Source organism: Pyxicephalus adspersus, chromosome 2, assembly GCF_032062135.1.
Source record: "Pyxicephalus adspersus chromosome 2, UCB_Pads_2.0, whole genome shotgun sequence".
Lineage (NCBI taxonomy): Eukaryota > Metazoa > Chordata > Amphibia > Anura > Pyxicephalidae > Pyxicephalus > Pyxicephalus adspersus.
This window is the reverse complement of record NC_092859.1, coordinates 160,032,898-160,054,594: the sequence shown is the minus strand read 5'-3', so window position 1 is coordinate 160,054,594 and position 21,697 is coordinate 160,032,898. Positions and strand designations below refer to the sequence as shown.

At 42.7% G+C, this 21,697-nt stretch overlaps 1 protein-coding gene and 1 long non-coding RNA gene across 7 annotated transcripts in view; one reads left to right on the top strand and one right to left on the bottom strand.

The window, feature by feature from the left end:
- Positions 1-8,900, top strand: part of LOC140324813 (uncharacterized) — a 47,377-nt gene extending 38,477 nt beyond the window's left edge. The window contains exon 6 of one of the 2 annotated variants that reach the window (XR_011919573.1): positions 8,788-8,900. This is a non-coding gene — a long non-coding RNA (uncharacterized lncRNA). Of the gene's footprint in view, positions 1-1,511; positions 1,951-8,787 lie in introns of those variants that run through there. The other variant, XR_011919574.1, reaches the window with a different exon arrangement.
- An 868-nt stretch (positions 8,901-9,768) lies between these two features.
- The window catches only part of ZMIZ2 (zinc finger MIZ-type containing 2), a 30,819-nt gene continuing 18,890 nt past the window's right edge, over positions 9,769-21,697 (bottom strand). For 4 of the 5 annotated variants that reach the window (XM_072402920.1, XM_072402919.1, XM_072402918.1 and 1 more), the window contains exons 8-19: positions 20,753-20,827; positions 19,693-19,864; positions 19,223-19,364; positions 18,431-18,641; positions 16,502-16,607; positions 16,266-16,423; positions 16,105-16,172; positions 14,966-15,034; positions 14,125-14,369; positions 13,458-13,636; positions 11,845-12,042; positions 9,769-11,505 (exon numbers count right to left, since the gene is read on the bottom strand). In XM_072402920.1, coding sequence (XP_072259021.1) covers positions 11,398-11,505; positions 11,845-12,042; positions 13,458-13,636; positions 14,125-14,369; positions 14,966-15,034; positions 16,105-16,172; positions 16,266-16,423; positions 16,502-16,607; positions 18,431-18,641; positions 19,223-19,364; positions 19,693-19,864; positions 20,753-20,827 — 1,731 coding nt within the window. In that variant the 3' untranslated portion in view covers positions 9,769-11,397. The remainder of the gene's footprint in view (positions 11,506-11,844; positions 12,043-13,457; positions 13,637-14,124; positions 14,370-14,965; positions 15,035-16,104; positions 16,173-16,265; positions 16,424-16,501; positions 16,608-18,430; positions 18,642-19,222; positions 19,365-19,692; positions 19,865-20,752; positions 20,828-21,697) is intronic. The other variant, XM_072402923.1, reaches the window with a different exon arrangement.

Here is a 21,697-nt window from a genome sequence, read left to right as displayed (position 1 = left end):
TTTTTTGTACTTTTATGTAAAGTAAAAAAAAACTTGAGTTTAAATCTTCTATAAATTTGAGGATGTGGTACAAGTCAAAAAATTGTTGGCAGGGGTCGGTTAATGTGTTCCTCATGGCTACGTCACCTGAACTTGCACCGCGCAGTGATGAGATCAGGTGACCTAGTCTGCTGTAAAAGGGCAAAAAAAGAGTGCGCATCTCACTGCGCATGCAATCTGCACTTTAATTCCTATTGCAGGAAAGATCAAGCATGCGCACAAGGAGCAGCCAGAGGCCTCCTGGGATATGTGACTTGAGTATCTGGGCTCCTATTTAGTGATGATTTAATGGAAAAAAGATCATTTTTACATTATATAGAAAGGTTATCTACTCTTTTAGGTATAGTAAACATTTCGGTGATTGGTATGTTTTAAATCTTTCAACCCAAAAATGAATATTTTATTTCAGGTATTTTATATGCTTACCAGTAATAGTGATTAAAGCAGAAATAAACCCCCAAAAAAGAAAAAGTCAAAATATTTAGCCGATTTTCTTATTTTCCTGGTGACCTTTTGTTCTGGTTTTACGCTGCAGGGCCGTAGACACCAGGGGCAGAAATAACATCAGTGTGTGTCCAGATTGTGCAGGGGATGCAGAGGTGCCAGGTTCCTGGATCTGTCATCACTGCGGGGTGCCTACAAGTCGGTGCTATAATTGGCAGGAATACACTTCACCAATTATGGCCACATCACAATCACAATGTTATAACAACTAAATATCTATACGCCTATTGGTGTGCGGGGAGACAATATTGGACAAGGCAGATTTTTATTCAAATCTGGAGTCAATCTAAAATAAAACATTATCAATGAATTTTCCTTGGATGTGATTAGCAATGTTGGCAGATGTGAATGATCATGAAGTCTCTGGCATATTAGGTGAATAAGGGACAAAGCCGGCACCGGGAGACTTCTCTATATTTACTATACAACCAGCCAACGTCAGAATTGTGAATGCTAACTATTGTACTGTAGTGATGGGTGCTGTGTACATGGCTGTTCCTGTAGGTTGGCACTCCAGCCAGGATTGTCTACACACCAAAGTGAATGCGCTGACATCATCATTCAGGAATATTTTATGTTTGTGCTGTGCTTTGGGGCTTCTAAATCTTTGCAAATTCGATTGTAACAGTCAGACAAACATAACTGGCAGCAGATCTGCTTGTGTGCACTGATAACACAGGAGTGTGCAAAGGACTCCGGGTGATCTCTGCAGCAAAATTCACCTATTTGCTGTGACATTGTGGGGTTCGGGAGCTGTTTTATAGACAAGGCAACAGGAGACATTTCCATGTTTGAATGGTGCATTCCTTACAGAAGCAAATGCCTAATCCACTGATCTGTCCTCGGGTGTCCACCAATCGTTATAATATTAGGTTTAGGTAAACTAATCCTCTAATACAGAGGTTGCTGGGGGTTCCATGAGCAAAGACCAGTTTGCACTTCTCAGGTCAGTGAAACTAATCCCGCAGATCCCTCGATGACGCTGGACCTTCCCTCAAACCAATTCCCCATCGTCCTATTGCCAATGTAGCACCCGGCGCTGCCATCTTCTCATCCGATCTTCATGCTACGTCATCCGATCTGGCACAGCACAGGTATGAGATCGGGTGAGGGTGCCCACTGCAAAGAGACGATCTCACTGCGCATGCATCTCGGCATCTCTTTCCCCTTTGTGGAAGAAACGCCCCTTGTGCGCATGCCGGAGATGAGGAATGTGCAGAAGGAGAACCCAGAGCTTCCCGGGATGCTCGGTGTCCCAGGAGGCTCTGCGCTCCCATTCAGTCTTCATCGCTGCAATGGTGCTGTTTCATTAAAAAAATAAAAATAAATACAATTTTGTTGTTACATATAAGGGTGGACTACTCATTTATGTAAAGTAAAAATGTTGAGTTTAGGTCCGCTTCAAGTGACCCCAATAATCTTATTGGCTAACTGTAAGGGAGACATTCTTCCCACTGGCCAGCAATGTAAGAGGAATTCATCCCACTGACCATCACACTAATATACTGTGATCTGTGGATTTAATAAATATAGAAGTGGGGCCCTGAGGACCTGAAAGTTATTTCCAGGGTCCCCCATGTTATAAAGAGACCCCAAGCAACCTTTCTAACATGGGGGGACCCTGGAAATACCAGCATGGTGTGGGTGCAATAGTTTTGTTGAACAGAAGATTGAAAAGACTTTTGTTTTTATTGACTGATATCTTCTTTATCCGTAGGAATGAAAATAATTGTTTTCCATGTAAAGGTGTTGAAAGATGAAACCATTTTTATGAGGTGCACATAGTTTTTCACATGACCGGACATGAACGATGAGCTGACTGGGGTGGGGCACAGACAGAAGTTTCCTCCTAAAATGTTGTTAGCTGTAGGTGTCCTTTATACATTGATAGATACAGGATATAAATATTGTTGGTGGGGTTACCTTCCTTATAGAGTTGCATTGTGTGTAATGGCTCTATAACAGCTTTTTCTTCATTGAATTCTTCCGAACTACAAATCCCACCTTGGTCAGAGCCACAGGGATCTCATTCCGGGAGTACGGCTGCTTTATTCTGTGTGCCAGATCCCTGTAAACATCCAAGAAGGCTGCCGGCCCTCCGGGCCCTATATGGACATTGTATCAGCATTAGGCTCCGTACAATTCCTGACGCCTGCTATGTGCTCACCTAATTGTTAGAACATTTCTGTAACAGAGATCTGTAGGGTGTATTTATGCAAAGTAATCCTCTATATTTACACTCTACAAGGAAATATTCTGGATGTTATTGTGGCCCCACATGTATTAATATCTGTACTTTGTTTAGAGAGTGCAGTGCTGCAGTGCCCATGGCACCCCTGGGGCCACAGACCCTAATCTGATATGTGTACATAGGGCCTGATTTAATAAAGCTCCCCAAGGCTGGGGAGGATATACTTTCATTAGTGAAGATGGGTGATCCAGAAAACCTGGAATTAATCTGGTCCAGGATTCAAAATATTTGCTAGCAAATACCAAATACCTGTTGCAGGTTTGCTGGATCACCCAGGTTCACTGATGAAAGTGTATCCTGAGACATTAATGTTTAGGTTTATAAATAAACTTTATAAACACCAAGCGAGAACCTGGAAGGAGAAGGAAACATTGAATATGGATTACAATATGGGATGTATTGGACATTGGGTTGTAGGCATTCACCTACCTGCTAGGAAAGTCAGGAGAGTTTCACTTCATTCAATACAAGTGCACAGCTTTCATGCCAAGTGAAAGTCCCCTTCAATTCATGTGGTGTTTCTATTGTTTTTTAAATAATATTTTTTTAATAAAAATCTAAGGCTGGGTACAGACATACAATAATTGTCATTGTATCTTTCACGATCCTTTCCAATGACAAAAGAATGAGCTCTGTACATACAGCGCCATTCTGGTCTATGGACAGGGGAGAATGATGGAGCGGCGCCCCGCTGTGCTCTCTCCCCTTCACTTCCATTACGTTTGTTCCTCGTCTGTGGATCTTCCAGGACAGTCATTGGAACGACGGATGATGAGCGCTGTACACACGCCAGATTCTCATCGGATATCAGCCCTGAGACGTGTACGTAGCCTAATTGTCACCCTTTGGCCATGCAATGGGTGTTCAGGTGTTTGCATTTCTCTGGCAATCAGCCAATAAACATGACATGGCAATGCTGGGACATTCATGGTATTCAAGCTGCATTCATCTGAACAAAGCTGGCACGAAGCGTTCTCTGGTGGTTTTACAGATTGTGCTGGTAATCGTTTTCTCAATAAATAATTAACCCTTTATGTCTGACATTAATACAAAGTTACAAGAACAGAAAGGTGAAAATGATGCCGATTTATCTTTTCCTGTCTGTGTATCATTGGGGAGATTTTCCTTCACTTCCTGGACCACAGATACAAAAGAAAGTTAAAGTGGAACAAAAAAGCTCGCCTTTACTTCCGCCGATCCCTACAGAGGTTTCTGGAACCGTGTCATCCCGGAATCCTCCTTTGTCCTGGCGCAGAGGAAGCCCAGGAAGCTCTGCGCTTCCATTCCATAAAGACATAAAGGGGAGCGGTGATTTTTCCCTTATATTAAAGAGTCCTCTACCTTTATATGTAAAGTAAGAATCCTGGTGATAAGCTCGCTTTAAAAGAAAGTTAGAGGAAATTCACCAAAATTTTGAAAAAAAAGTTTGGCCTACCGATCCACCTTAACCATTTTCTAAGGGTTAATTCAGACAACCGATACCCAGAATTATTAGCACCCAAAGCCAACACTGCTGTGCCAGGGAACACCCAACTATCACCCAACATGCGGTGCCATGGAGAAGGAAGGGGGGAGACAATATAATTATAAACACGATTCATACTAATTGTTTCCTATAGAAAAGGCTCACAAAAGATTTGAACACATCGGCCCGATTTATTAAACCTCCCCAAGGCCGGAGAAGATACTCTCTTATCAGTGAAGCTGGGTGATCCAGCAAACCTGGAATGGATCTAGTCTAGTATTGAAAATATTTGCTAACAAATAGCAGTTGACAAATCTATTCCAGGTTTGCTGGATCACCCAGCTTCACTGATAAAAGTGTATACTCTCCGGCCTTGGGGAGGTTTAATAAATCGGGGCCGATGTGTTACAGAGAGAAAACAACACACTGGGAAGGTTGATTGGTTTGTAGCGCTGTCACTTTTTGCTTCCCAGATTCTACTATTCCATGCAGAGAGCAACAAGAATGTGATATGGGTACAAATGTTGGAAATACCTTGTTGCAGAAGGTGTATCACATCACCTGTCAGTATTTCTGGCCCCTGAATTCCCTGAGGTCCATCGGTGCTGGGCATGGTGAGCTTGTCAGTAGTTGGTTGGATTTGACAAAACAAGATGGCGAGTTCTTAGCTAGCCCACCTTCAGAGGAAGTGACTTTGTTAGCCCTTTCTCCTCTGCTTAGTATTTATATAGCACTGACATATTCCGCAGCGCTGTACAAAGTCCATAGTCATGTCAGTCTAATGTCTCTACCATAGTCATATGTCAGTAATACAATCTAAGGACAATTTTTGAGATAGGGCCAATAAACCTAACTGCATGTTTTTGGAATGTGGGAAGAAACCGGAGTACCCAGGGGGAAACCCACACAGACACGGGGAGAACCTACAAACTCCATGCAGATAGAGTCCTGGCTGAGATTCCAACCTGGGACCCAGCGCTGCAAAGCCCGGAGTGCTAACCACTGAGCAGCCCAAGGTCTGTGAACAGGCTGTGTGTCTGATTGGAGACCCCGGGCCTGAGGGGTATCAGCCCTCCCTGTGGGGGGCCTGCTGACCCATAAGATATATTTGTCCTATCATTGGAACATCACTCGTACCTTTTGTTTTGGGGTTTCCAGATACTTCTAGAAGCTTTGATTTGTCCAGCAATCTCAGCTGAGACGTTGTAGAGTCCACATGTGTGTTTTGGGTTTTCCAATCCCCATACCCCATATGAAGAAAAGGAAAAGCTTTGAAAACTACCATCATGTGCTATATGCTGGGGACTAGAAATGTATTATAGCAGGGGGGTCGGACTCCAATACACAGAGGGCCAAAATTCAAAACTTACACAAAGTCGCGGCCCAACCCTGAAATTTATTGAAAAAATTGAAGTTTTTCCTTCCCATTGGATATAAACCCTTTTCATATGGAAACAAAGAGGTTTTGCTTCACATTCAATCTGGAACAAGCTTATAATAGAGAAAGAGCCATAAGAATTTTTAAAAAATTTTATTTAGGAAAAAATCTTCTGCCTCTTTCTCTATTTGTAGCCTTCTGAGTTAAATTTTAATGGTAACCTTTTTGCACAGACTAACAATAATAATAATAATAATAATAATATTCTTCTATGAAAATCCAAGGCGGGCCAGCTCCAGTTTATATTTAGGATTTCTTTGGGGGGCCAAAAAAAAAGGATGTTGCGGGCCAGGTTTTGCCCACGGGCCAGAGTTTGACACCCCTGTCCTATAGGGTGGTCCCAAAGCAGATTGTTGGAGGAGAAGACAGCTCAGACCCCGTTACCAATGTGATGCATTGTAACGACTGCTCACCCCCCACATTCACACATATTTTTCTGTATGGATGTCCTTTAGCTTTCATTGAACCCCACACAAGACTGGAATGTCTGGGAGAGATGAGGAGCAGTGGGTTATATACTGCACAAGGCGGCCCCATCCATAGATACAAACTAGAGAAGACTTGCTGCACCAATCATTCACTCTGTATGTAACATTCACTGTATGCAGTGAGGTTACAAGCTGCTGCATGCTTTTATCTGTATTTATGGATATGATTTGCTTGCAGATCATTAGATTTCTATTTATTCTCTGCTTCAAGGTTTGGAAATAAAAGTGTGGCTTAGGATGCCCCCTAGTGACCGCCTTTTGTATTTACATCAAGTGGTTGGGCAGATGGAACACCACCTGAAAGTCCTATGGGCAAACCTCAAATCACTCAATCTGAACCCCCACATCCATTATTATTATTATTATTATTATTATTATTATTATTAATAATAAAAATAATAAACAGGATTTATATAGCACCAACATATTACGCAGCGCTGTACAATAAATAGGGGTTCCAAATAACAGACAGATACAGACAGTGACACAGGAGAGGATCCTGCCCAGAAGAGCTGCCATGCTGCATAGGATTGGATGGGTGGCTAATGGGCATCTTAGACATTTCCCATCATTGGGTTCTACAATAACTGTGTTTTATCATCCTGCAATGCAAATCGTATTGCTGCATCTTATTGGTGACCGGTCACACTGGGGGGGCAATTTATGGGGTATTTAGTGTCTGCTGACTTTCACACAGATTATTCTGAAGTGAAATGTTTGCTTTAGAAAATTGTAAGAATTTCTATCCGTGCTTATCTTCTAGATTGTAAGCTCTTCGGGGCAGGGTCCTCTCGTCCTCCTGTGTCACTGTCTGTATCTGCCTGTCATTTGTAACCCCTATTTATTGTACAGCGCTACACAATATGCTGGTGCTATACAAATCCTGTTGATTATTATTAATAACGGGAATGTTTGAATTTAATGAGATTTATTTACATAAACTCTTTCAGGAGGTCATTGGAGTCTCTGCGGAGATTTCTTCCTGACTTCCTGTCCCAATATGTTACCTAGATCTAAAACGTGACAATACAAAGCAAACAGAGGGTGCAGCCTTCCCCTCCCCAGGCTGCTGATTGCAGTACATTATATGCAGGTTCACATGCAATACAATGCACGGTCTGACACATTTTCATGTCCTTTCATGTCAATGGGCCCCTACATACACATTATGTATAATCATAGGAGGGAGCCCAACCTAACAATCCATAGACTCCGGATTATATTCGCTGTGTTTGACATCTAGATCATTATTAATCTGCTAAGGGGCCACCATTATTATTCTATTGTACAACGATGCAGCGGGGAGTCTCATGCTCATCCTCCCCTCTCCATAGAGCAGAGGCTCAGAAGACAGCCGAGTAGCCATAATTCCTAAACTGTCCCGGCAATCACTTCACATCAGTAATCTAAGGAGAGATCTATACGTTCTCCAATGGTGACAATGCAACCAGCAGACTTTTCAGGTACACAGAGCGCTCACAGAAATCGTTATGGGAAATTTCCCTTTGGATTTGATATTCTGATGCAAAGCTTTGGAAGATTTCACGTTCGCATTCACTGATCCAGAAAATCTCTTTCCAGCATTTATTAGTCCAATGACCGTTTCCTGGCCCAAGAAATGTTTGTTTTACCATTGTACCTGGCCCGATATCGTCTCTTCATTAATGGTGGCCGGGTTTGGGCGCTATGACCGCTATTACGCTGTGGTTAAAGCAGTTGTGGCTGCGGAGAGTTTACAATGGACTTTTCTTGGTGTAAGAAACTCTATTCTATTAATTACACCTGGACTTATTATTTGTTTGCAGTTTCCATTGAAATATGTTTTTAGTAAGTCCTTGTTAACCGTCCAACACACTATTACAGCCAGGCTGGGGTCGGCATATATGGGGAGAAATAACCCCCTGGGGCCACAGAACCCATAGACAGCTCGGTGCCAGTGGTCAGTAGGAGTAATAAAAGCCTCAGCGGGCAATGTCCAGCATGGTTGTTCCCGGGACTTTGCAGGCTGCATGTGCAGTGCCCTCCTAATGATTAGGCTGGCACCATCAAGCAGGTGACCATTCCCCCTGAAGGTACCCAATACCAACCTGCACCCCGCTCTGCATGAGGTGACTCCCCGACTGTGGCTTGCAATGAAAAAATCTCTGCTTGCAGGCAGCACCTTCACAATAAATGCGATGATCCATGGGACTAGCAGACTAGGTAGGGGCCCAGACAGCACAATGGCTCGGTGGTTAGCACTCCGGCCTTTGCAGTGCTGGGTCCCAGATTGGAATCTCGGCCAGGACACTATCTGCATGGAGTTTGTAGGTTCTCCCTGCATTTGTGCAGGTTTCCTCCGGGTACTCCGGTTTTCTTTCCACATTCCAAAAACATGGAGTTAGGGTAATTGTCTTCCCCCAAAATTGTCCTTAGACTGTGGTAATGACATATGACTATGCGGGGGGCATTAGATTGTGAGCTGCTAGGGACAGCCAGTCACATGACTATGGACTTTGTACAGTGCTGTATAATATGTCGGCACTATATAAATACTGTGATATAAAAATTATTTTTAATTGTGAGCTTGGACGATTCAGCAGTCACATTTGTATCATTTCAGGTTACTCACTGGATGTGGAATGAAGGGCTTGGATTTCAGCAAACTTGGTGCTGCTCTAAATGAAGTCACATCAAAAGGTATTTTACACTGACTGTCACTACAACTAAAGCAGTGATCCTAAATTTATTATTATTAAAGAGTATTTATATAGCACCAACATATTATGCAGCGCTGTACATTAAATAGGGGATTCAAATAGCCAGTGACATAGGAGGAGTAGGACCCTGCCCAGAAGAGCTTACAATCTAAGAGAAGAGGAAATACTACTCATTACAGTGCAAATACCAAGGACTTTCAGCTAGCTGAAGATACAACATAAACTTTTACTTAAATGGAAGAATGTTTGTGTAGAATAAATATATAAATATAATTCCCAAGCAAGTCCTTCTTGGTTTATCTGTCGCAAACAAGCAGTGCACATGGATGAAATGGAGCGCTTTTCTTTTTCACATTATGGGAAAGGCCCTGATGATGCATGCTGGGCATGTGTAGGAAAAGCAGCCTCTTGGAATATGTGACAAGAATCCCAAAAGGCTGGGAGTTTCCCCAACATAAAGATGGGAGGGGAGGAAACCTCCCCCAAATAGTTTAACATAAAAAATTCCATTATATAAAAGAGATAGTAGCCACCCTTACATTTCCTAAATGGCATGATAGACCAACTTTAGCTTTTGTATGAAAGTTAACAGAGCTCAGCAGCTCAAGCTAAAAATTTACACATGAATTATTGCAAAGTGCTGAATAGCAAGTGGGAGGGGAGAGCGTGAGAAGTGACTATAGAGAGGAGATGCACAGCAAGGTCACACTGGGTGTTGTACCAATAAATATATAAAGAAATAAATGAAAATGCCAGAACTACAACAAGAGCTTTGTGGGCTTGAGGTTGATTTTTGAATTTCATTCTCTGTGTAAAATATGCAGATGGAGGAATAACATTTGGGAAGTGAAAGGCGAGGTGGAGGAGTCAAGCAGCAGCGTTCATGATGGCAGAGAGGGGTTTATTGGTGTAACAATGTAAAGATCAAAATTTCATAAACAGCACAGAATGATTTCAATATATATTTTTTTTTATTTCTGCAAAACGCACATTTTTTTTCCAGCACATAGCACAAATCCTAGATATTTAAATATAAACCCCCCCATGTAACCACCCTCACCAGCTTGGTATGCTCAGCCCATTGCCTGTGTCTGGAGTTACTTTATATTTGGCTTTGCAATAAATTTGCACTCAAGGAGCTGCGTATGGGCTCTTCATGGTCCCTTTTTTTTTTCTTTTTTTTTTACTCGCCAGACCTCCTTCACTTTCCTTCATGGCTTATTGACGCTGCGTTCTGCAGGAACATTTTAAAAACCAAAGTCCAGAAATAAAATTAAGAAATAAATAGATGAAAATACGTATGGCTGATAGTTGTGGCTCTCCGCAGCATTGTGTATAGATATAGATTAAACCGGTTAAAAAATTAAAATACGCTCACTGCCATTTCGCCTCCACAAAAGCACAGAGAGCCATTCTGTGGCTTCTGTATATACGCAGCCTATGGATTAACTAGGACACGCAGAAACGACTGAAGTATCGCAGTACTTCACGTCATAGCAGTGCGCTGATCTCCGACCAGTGGGGCAGAATATTGGATAAGCACACAAAATGGCCAACAATAGAGGCAAAAAAATAAAAGACACACCTATGATAATCGGGTACATGCTGCTTCCTTCCCTCGGTCATGTGATATTATCACACAAAACATATATATAAATATATATTTATATCATGTATACATATTACCGCTCTGCTGCAGAGCGAATAATGCAGGTGTTGCAAGGCTGCAGGCCCTTGTTTTATTGCATGTACAAGTTGGGGTAACTGAAGCTCTGGAGAGAAATAAAGGACATACAGCAACAAGGACTCGATACTACAGGGATCACGGCCTGTATTCATTCCACATTTGTGTATCAAATGTACATTAGATTCAGCAAAATCCTGGAAAATAAAAAGATCACGTAGGCACCAGAATCTTGTGGCGTCCATTACAACCAACCACCCCCCCACCCTACCAAGGAATGTGTTCCGACTAATGGACCAGCAATAATATACAATAATACACACAATGTAGGTTTCCTTACATAGAAAGTGTGTAAGTGCGCACACCTGCTTTGTGCTCTTAGCCTCTTCCCTTTATTCTGAGCCCCAAATAAAAGGGGCGGCACAATCCTGCAATCCCCTGGCAATGCCGAGGAATTAAAAAGGTTTGTACAGAAGGGCCAACGGGTGCCAGATCACCGGAGGGGGGGCTCTGCCCGGCCATAGGAGGTAATGCTGGTATCCTAAATGGATCACACCTGCAGATCTGTAGCATGATGAGATTTTCATAGAACATGGAAAGCAGGGATACGATCTGTCCAGGTGACCTCCATAGCTTACGGAGCAGCACTGAAGGACTTTGAATAGTGCAATGATCAAAAGTTGTCCAGTGATCCCCCCACTTGTGATGTGGAATGGCTTCACTTACATCAGATCTTGTGCTCAGATTTGCTCCCATCACCCATTCCATTAAATGTTGGGCTTGGAAAAACGAAAATATATATATATGTAGGTAAAATTGTACAAGGGGCTCAGTTATTCTCAAAAAGGGACAAAAGGTCGTCATTGCCGCTGTTAGGAAGGTCTGGGGGTCCAAGATAGGAGAGCAGCTCATCTGGATTGGTCAGTTCAGGGAGAAGCTAGAAAAGACAAAGAAAATGAAAAAATGAGCTACGGCAACAAAGAACGCATCAGAAGACAACGAAGAAAGTCATTGTGATATATGAAGGCTCAGAAAACAAAGTGAATCTCCTACAAGTTATCATATTGGACCAACATACACAGAATATTAGGCATGCAAGTCGAAGGATAAAACCCCACGGGAAGACTTTGGCTATTTGTTAAGCTGCAACGAGAAATTCTATTGTTCTTCCCATAAACATATTATGGAAGGATGGCTGCATTATATATCAACTTGTAATTGGGGTCTCTGGCTATTGTAAAAAACAGATCTGTCATAAAAAGATCAGCAGCCTTACATCAAGTGAGGGTTCTGTCACATCTCCAGCACCCGGGATTCCAACAGAGGGGTTAAATGCCATTTCACCCCCAGGCTGAGCCATGTTTGGCCGTGCTTGGTTCCGATGGTGTAACTGCGGTGATTGGCTGTTCATGTTAGCTGTGTGAATAGACTGAACTGGATTATGGGATGGATCTATCCGCCCTGCACCAGGAACCTGAATACAGAAGAAAGAACTATTGAAGGAAATATTCTTCAATGCATACATGTAGAAAATGTCACAACGCCTCTGTATTTTATACTGATATCAATATACATTGGCCACATAACCCCAATCTAAACTCGGGGCTCCCAGGGTAATATGTTGCAGCTTTTCATTGCCAAGTAGGCCTAAATAAGGGAAGAAAAACCCAAAATGCATTTCCCATGATGTAATAAATGCATTGGAAGAGGCAGACACACAAATATTCCAACTGCAAATTACCTGCAGCCCGATTGTAGGGAAAGAAGTTTTTGTTTTATAAAAAAAAATGGAAACCGCAGTAAAGAAACAATACTGCAATCTACGCTGCGATAACGTTGGGTGTATTGCAGGCAGGTAGAAAATTCTTCATCTTTCACCTAGATCTGACACACCCAACAAGGGCGAGGAGGAGCGAGTTATTAGAAGATATAGCAAGCCTTGTGTGATTCAGCTTGTGTCCTGGATCTCACTGACCAAACAATAATAAATAAAGGAACACCGGACTAATGGAAAAATATAGAAGTGAGGGCCCACGCAGAGGTGCGTTTTGGTGGGTTGACGCGTTTTCAGGGAGTTTTGGCCAATGAACGTTGTTCGGCTTCGGTTCACATTAACTTTCGTTGTATTTTAGGATCTGGGCTTCTTTTTACCTGCTCAGCTATGACAGAGGAAGATTGTCCAAGCTTTTCTACTATTTTAGTATAATAGATTCACTGCATATTCTCATCTTGTTCTTTGTCCATAAACTGCAGAGGAGGCAGGGTTTGCCGTAGTTTGTCCCTAATTTTTGTACTTCACAATCTCCCTTTTATATTTACCCACCGAGCAGAACAAGCTGCACGTAATTTTATATCATCAATACAACGAGCAATTATTTCTTCTGGACTAGAATCACCTTTTTTTATGGTGCTATTATCCCAATAGACCTCCAAAGTATTAATCTGCAGTGTAGATCTGAGCTGTAACATTCAGGATTTGCCTAATGTTTTGACGCATTGGATAACCCCGGTGATGGTTCCTGAAGGTCGCACACTGTGACAACCAGAAGGCCACACGTGTCTTGTGGAAGGGTCTCTGTATAGTAAAATCTGAACATTGGTTCCATGGTCTAAGTTTGGACTTCTGAATGAACTGATAAGGTATAGAGACTTTTACATTAAATGTCCTTAGCTGTGTATATGATAATCTGTTCAACTTCTCCTGCCGTTTGTAGTTCTGACTTTATGGGTCAGGCCCATACACAACTGACTCACTGGAAGTTACTATTCCCCCTATGGTTGGGGGTTGTTCTGTCCAGTGGTTTGGTTTTTGTGTAACAAAAATACATTTTAGAGAATAGGGAAATGTAAAATTTGCAGCCACCATTGCCATGAATCCAGATAGCTCACCTGTCCAGCCAGCGGGGGTCCTCCGGGCTTCTCCTGGTTCATCATGGAGCTTGGAATGTCAGCTTGGTAGGAGATGGGTGGAGGGCCGGGGTTGTTGAAGTCATTCATTGTTGGGGTGCCAGGGTTGGATGGAGGGTAATTGCCTTCGGGGAATCCTCCTGGGTTCTGGAAAGGGGGACCTGCAGACAGACAAAAGGCATTAACACCGTAATCGATCCATTGCATAATACTTGGAGGAAAAAAACTCAAATAATGGCTTTACATCCAACTAATGCTGAAGAAAAAACTAACAGACTTCCTAATGTGAAAAATAGACTAAGGCTACTCCTGCTGGCTGCAAGAACACACAATATTTGGAATATTTCCCATACTGACCATAAGACGCAATATATACAAGGACACACCTACACATTCTATTTACAAAGAGGATTGTCCAACAAAATAAACCGGAAATGTGATTAGACACAAACTTTTAAATCTTATGCATCATCTTAGCAGACCTATCCTGAGGAATTCTAATAGTTCCAGCTAAACGTCACCGGACAACATGAGAGGATTTGGATTGTAGATATTGTGACATGTAATGCGGTGGATGGAATACAGAGAGTTCATCGCATTTCCTGCAGCAGGAGACAACGGTCAGCAATCATGCAGTATTATCACTTACCCTGCTGGCTGCTGTAGTCAGCTCCGGCGCCCCCTCCTGGCTGCATGCTGTTAAAAGGAGAAGAACTTGGTCCCAGTGCTGCAATCATTTCCATAACGTTCGGCATTACCATGTGTGCTGGGCTCAGACTTCTACAACGCTTCAGAACCGGACCGTCCGCCTCCTCCTTTATGTGGGTATCCGGCTTCACTGGGACTGGCTTCCAGCAACATGAAGGATCGATGGTTATCTCTTCATAGTCATAGCTGGGGAGAGACAATCAATAGGCAAAGTTAATAACATAACTGGCATAAAAACACACAGCAGAAGTATCGCCCCTGACTTATAGCAGTGATCCGGTGCATTTACAGCCATTTGGAACATTTCTGTTTGAAAGCTACATGATGGCTGAACATTGCAAATAATTGGAATAAATAAATTGTGACTGCAGCCAACGCTGTATATCTGGCGAGTTTCCTGCTGTATTACTTCTAGCAGAAGTAGAAGAAAAATCTCAGCATTCTGCTGCTCCTTCATTGTCCTATTCCAAGGCAGACGGAGACCCTGCACTCTATAATGAAGTCTGCTCAGCATGCTACATTATAGTCAATGGCAATACATAAAACTTGCACTACATGTATCAAAATCTAATACAATACTCAAGTCACAATAACTCCTATGGGCCTGCAGGACAAAAAAAAAAAAAAAGCACAGAAATACACAACAAAACGCATTTGTATTTTAATGCAAAGATGGGCCCTAAACACTTTTGAGAAGTAAAAGATTTAAACTCTGAGTTCAGCTATTTGCCTGGAGTTTCTTTTTAATTCATGTGATGCTTTCCCCCAGCATTGGCACTTACTTCTGAATATATAGCAGTGTCCCCAGCATATACTGATCCACTTCCAGCCCCTCCAGAAGGGCAGTTTTACTGTAAAAGAAACATTTTGCATTAGAATATCAGAAATATAAACAAAGGCATTACAAGCAGCCTATAGGCTGTAGATGTGTCAATTAAGATCAATTTCACCTTACAAAGAGGAAGAAATCCACTCAACATTGTATTAAGGCAGTTTATAAAATGTATTTCATAACTTTACATAAGTTCCTAGGGTTAAAATAAACTAAGGGCTTATTCACTCACTGTAAGGTCATTACAAAGCACAAGGGGGCGCTCTTTGCATCTGGAGGAAAAGAAGTTTAAGCTCCGGATAAGGAAGGGATTCTTCACTGTAAGGGCTGTAAAAAATGTGGAATCGGCTTCTCAGGAAGTAGTTTCAGCAAGTTCCTATAGATTGCTTTAAGAAAACGCTGGATGATTTCTAATAGCACGGAATATAACTGGGGAAAAATATTCGGTAGTGAGGTTTTTATCGGCGGCTAAAAAATATATTGGTCTGAACAGAATTCCAGGGCAACTCTGACTCCCAAATATTGCCCTATGTTGGATGCAGCCCTAATCTAGGTGTCTGTGCCTGACCAGGAAATCACAAATCCCACACGCAATATTCTGGTTGGGATTGCCCTAAATGTTAGATGCTTTCTTATTGCATGGATAAAGTAAAATGAACGCGCAGCACCCCACAGCCATCATACATTGTTCATCCATCAGTGGCCCCCAAACTTTATGTGTAGAAAAATATCTGAAACCCTGGGTTCAATTTATGTTTTTTAAAGCTTAAGTCAAGCCCATTTAAATCAAACTGATGTGGGCAAGATAATCAGTCATTACCCACCCCCGACGACCATCGGGATTGCTTCCCAATGGGCGACAACCAGCAGCCCCGGCCAATGGTATTGGCTTTGACATCGATAACATCAACTTGGTTGTGACCTTGCCAGCTGCTTTAATTTCCCCTCATCCCTACTTCCCAATACTACACCTCAATATGGCATCATAAAAAATGATGTTTATGAATTGTGTCTTCTGCCTATTGCAAGGAATGATACCAACAATTTCTGATAAGTTAAAGATGCACATAAAACAAAGCTGAAACTTACTTGCACACAGGACATCGCCAGGTCCCTCGCTCACAGTTCAGCTGCAGATACGACTCCAGATCAAAGCACTGAAGAGAAACGATGTAAAATATAATAAAAGAAAAAAAAACATAACGGGAAATCGTAACGGGCGAAAAAACTGCCAACAGGCATCCAATTACCTGAATGTGCCGACAGTCGTGGCCCCTGGCAGGAAGCTGAATTCTGCGGAAGGTGATTGGACATTTCAGAGACACCTTGATAGCCGTTTGTTCCACCCCATCCTCTCCATTAGGTCCAGGGGTTCCCGGGATGCTGCCACTGCTGAAGTTTCTCTTTACTGAGGAAGAGAATGATAATTAATGACGTCCCCTAATCTGGATATACAGTAATCGGGGTGATGGGGGTTGGGTCTTACTCTTGGTGATGCAGTGCTCAGCAGGAAGCAGCCTCTTCTTTATCAGACCCTGAAGCACAGATCTGACAGATGGCCGATGCACCAACTGCAGCACAAACAGGTGAGACTGCAAGGAAAAATGAGAAGAGAATGAATCACCTGGCATGTCATCCGTCTATCCAAACTACCACTAGTAACTACTACATAAATCCTCTGCCGTGGGATCATCGTGTGGGGACAGATTGTATGTTAGGAATCCTAAACCACCTGGCACATACTGTAGGTAAATGACATTCAATCCGGTACTTCACATAAACTCGTATTTTCAGGGGGAGTGGGGGTAAAAAATGAGAAAATTCTCAGCCCCACTTTCTGCAGAACCCCTCCATCCAAGGAGCAGAACCCCAATGGACAGAAGGCAGGGAATGCTGCTTATTTGGGGTCCCCACTTCTCATCTAAAGATATCCCAGGAAGATATATTTTGGGCTGGAGCTGTGGGCATTATATACGCCCTACACAGAGAATATCCAAGCTGTAGACAACAGGGGCCATTGTGGTCATATATATACCAGTAAGAGGAAGTGAAGTGTCCTCTTTTATTAATGCAAACATTCTGAAACTGCAAGCTAAATATAGTGCATGAGCATGAACCGTGCATCTTGTGGCTTTTTCAGCTGTTGTGCAGAGATTCTCTATGATCTATAGGCTTCAGCTCTGCTGGACAAGCAGAGGTCATAGGGCCCCCTCTTAGCGTCATTATGTTTCCTCATCTGCACAACTGGCCATTAATGGTGGATCCCACCAGTCCTCTGCTCTCATTTCTCATTGGTTGTCAGCTGCATTGTAATTATTAAGTTACAAATAACGGAGAAAACAGCAGCAGAGGTTTGGTGTGGCATCGGAGAGCCAAATTACACACCCAGGTCCTGGGAAAGAGCAGAGAACTTCCTGTAGGAGAACAATGCCATTACTTTCCTTGGATAGCATCAGCCCACCATTATCACCATTATCTTATGATGGAGATATCATGAATAACAAAATATAGATATGGTAACAGATCTGCACGGTAACATCTGTGCATGTATACTTATGTTTAGATTGCATACAAGAGATCCTTTCTTTCTGCTTAGATCATAAGCCCACCCACAGTGTATGTTTTTAAATCAACTGGCGCTTGCTGGCATCAGATTTGCATTAAACTCCTATCGACTATGGGAAGTATACATATCAGTTCAGGGAGTTGGTTTGATAAGCTTTGCATTTCTTTGGATTCTATAGAGAAGATGCATTTGAACCGAACGCAAAGCACAGCCATCCTAAGGCTGCGTACACACGCTCAATTGTTGTCACTGGAAATCCCTTATGATCGTTTCCAGTGACAAAGGGGCGACAGATGAATGAATGAGCACCGTCCTGTTCTATGAAAAGATGGGAACGAGCAACCCGCTGCGCTCCCTTCACCTCCATTGGGGTTGTTCATAATCACTCGTGGATCCGATTCATGAATGATGTGGGGCGACCTCTGTACACATTATTATTAAATAGTATTTATATAGCGCCAACATATTGCACAGTGCTGTACATTAAATAGGGGTTACAAATGACAGAGATACAGACACAGGAGAGGAGACCCTGCCCCGAAGAGCTTACAATCTAAGAGATTATTGCCTGAGAAGAGCCAGACTGCTCGTATCTGATGAGAATCAACTGACATGTGTACATAGCCTAAGGACATCAAGCTGCAACTTGAGATATTTGGTGGATTTTGATACTTTGGGGCTTACTAATGACACCGATTCCATATTAATTTGTGTTATTCGAGCAGCCAGCAGTCCTGTTACTGATTCTCCAGCAAAATATAGAACACAGCTGCCTCTGCAGACATCCTAAACACATCTTATCGCTAGCAGCCCATTGTCCCGAATTATTCCTCCACCCCCCATACTCACACAGCAGCAGGCACTGACGGTGATCTGGATGCTGTTCCGTCCAGGCTGACACACTTGTTTCAGATAGAGAGGTTTGTGGGAAGTTTTGTTGTCTCCGCGTTCAATGCTCAGTGGTGTGGAATTGACGCTGACCTGGACAGAACAAGGCCAGTTTGTGTTCATCTGACGATCTTCATGATGATAACATTTGAATTGCAGCTCCAAATCAGGCCTAAGGACAAAGCAACAAGAAGATCAATCAACTGGAAAAACAGGGGAAAGATCAGGATGGCTCCATCCTAGACGGAGGGATTCTACCCACAGGAACAAGTTCTATGGACTCAATTATCAGAGCATGTACAGACTTTCTGCCAGAAAAACTTTGTAGATAATAATTGTCATTTTTCTGTTTTCCCTATGTATGATAAATGTGATAAATAAAAGTGGCCTGATCACCACTTCGCCACACTGAACATGGACAACAATGTAGGCCACAAATTTTCATATGTAGTTTTAGGGAGTGGTGAGTATGTTTTAGCAGCTACAATAAAAGTCTATGGGATCCTATCGGCATTGTTAAAGTGGTGATAAGACTGGAAAGTCATTGGTGAATGGCGTTTCTGATCACAATATTCGCCATCGTAAGAAACTCAATAGCCCTTTCATAAATGTGGCCTAAACAAAAATAAGCAGAACTCTTATTTGACCGCTAGGTTCACAAGGCTCCTTGGAAACCTGAAAACCAATTAGTTGCTGTTGTCAGCAGGTTCAGGATTGTGCCCGGTGTTCAAGATGGAAGGAAATAAAACTTACCGCATCATAAGAGTCTTGTATACAGATTCCCGCAAATGGAACACGTGGTTACTGACGGCCAGGTTATGCTGCAATCGGAAAGGCTCCAGCACAATCCCATCTCGCACCGGGAACGTCAGGCGTAGCTCATCGTTGGAAGCACCTAATGAGATCAATTTGGAAATCTGACTTTACACTCAACAGGAAATGATAATTAATTCCTTTATTCTTATAGGAAGCCAAGACTGCGAAAAGGAGAATACCACTGGGACTATTCTTGTGAAATGCCAGTTTAGTACCTCAAACTACCAAACAGAACAAAACTGCAAGAAGTGCTGATCTACAGATTTATTGCAAGTCAGCATTTCCAAGCATTGAAGCTGCCGATTCAGAATAGCAGCCAGGCAGGTGGCATTTTCAGAAGGAATGGTCCACAAAGGCAGCCTCCATGTTTCCAGTAATTCCTTTGATTAGAATGTTTAGATTCTCACCTGTTGGCGATGGATGCAGAGTGTTGTGTGGAGGTTTTACGTCTGGAAGGAATGGGGACTTCACATCCTGCCCTGGTGACATGTAGGGTGGGGCGGTGCTGCCAGGCGTCATGGGTGGTGTGGGGTTACCAGGCAATGGAGAGCTGGGATATCCTGGCATGGAGCGCCCCGGCTGAAACAAACAGGAAAGAGTGTGAATCTCATTTCATCATTTAACAAAGAAACAGAACAAAATGATGACCTGAATATCCTGTGAACCCATCACAGTCCATATCACCCAATCTGATCTTTGTAAATTCTCTGTATTGTAATGAATGGGAGATGTGAAATGAAGCAGCAGAACACCACAGAGAAACCTTCCAATAAATCCAACATACAAGGCTGAGGCTCTATACCCAGAACAGCAACCTATAGGTAATGGAGGTCTCCGTGCCGCAGGGATTTCTATAATCCTTCAATCCAAAAACCTAAATGTCATATTGTAGCCATCCAGGCCCTGGATGTGATGGCTGCATTAGTTTTTAGTGTTTTCCCTTCACCTGGTAACTTATCCTAGAGTAACATTGTTCTCTCATTGTACTGCATCTATGGAGGTGGAATTGCATTGCTGAAGCTGCTTGCTCCAAAAGTCCTTCCCGTCTTCTCCTTTTTCTATAACATGGGGTGATGAGGTCTAATTTACAGCAATGAAGTGGCAGCATGGAGGGGGAATTGGCAGTGAATGTCTATTCATACCAATGAATCAATGCTACTTCAGAATAATTATAGGAATTGTGTGTGCCCGGCCTCCTCTACAACAATCTGACTTTTAATATCTAGTATCTGCTTGTTCCATTTCCTATGCCCAATGCTGGGTGAGGGCTCCTCGCTGCCTCTGACAGAGCAATTACCCAGCATGGAGTCTTCTTCATAAAGGTAAAGCCCCAGGAAAGATGATAGTTGGTCTTCAAGGTCAGCAACATGGCACCACCACAGCTCCTCCCCAATGTCATAGATTAGGAGCTATGGATGGGCCGATTAATAATTCAGCACATCATCATAAAGAGCCAAAATTCCTCACCCCACTCATAGGCTGATTGTAGGCAAAGTTTCCTCCATTGAAGTTATTGCTCTGTCCGTTGTATTGGTCCGTGAGCTGTAGAGAAAGCATACGAGAATTAGCAGCCGAGCATGGCCTATAGATCAGGGTGCATGGACTCCTTCAAAATGGACATTACTAATCCCCCATCCCCCCAGGTCTGCCAGCCAGTGGTGGCCATTGGCAGAATTGATGCCCATGGCATCTGGGTAAAATATGGGATGATGGTCTAAAGTCTTTGGATGCCACAGAGACACAAGAATCTGTACAGGAGTTCAGAAAGCATTGCGGAGATAAAAGGATCAGCTGTCACAGAGCTCATTCCTCAAACAATTGTTATAACAATATTTCATCCTTGGACTTTCTTCCTTTACATTTCTTTGTCTCTGTAGATCTGTGCCAAGTCCATAAGCCTTGGACAGAGCAGTGAAGGGTAAAAACCTCCGGCAGATTATATTTTGCAGTTTACTGCGGAGTGTTTTCTTTACTTCCTGTTCAGGTGACAGAACAGGAAATCATTATTTATATATGAATTTATTATTTTGCTTTAAAACAATTTGCAATCAACTGCATTTTACCCGCACATTCTTTTTTTTTTTTATCGCAGCAACAAGCAGAAACGACGTGTAATCTGCAACCTTTGTCACCTGAGCTCGTCATTGGAAAGAATTCAGGGCTGAGGGCGTCTGCCAAGTTTGTCAGGTCAGAAAGCAAATAAATTAGCAGAAGAAAGGAAGAAGGCAGAGAGCGGGTACATCTGCCCCTGGAGGTAAGAAAGACACCATGATAGTGGGTGGCACCTCTGTTACCTATTATTATTAATAAACAGGATTTATATAGTGCCAACATATTATGCACCGCTGTACATTAAATAGGGGTTACAAATGACAGATACAGACAGTGACACAGGAAGAGAGGAGACGACCC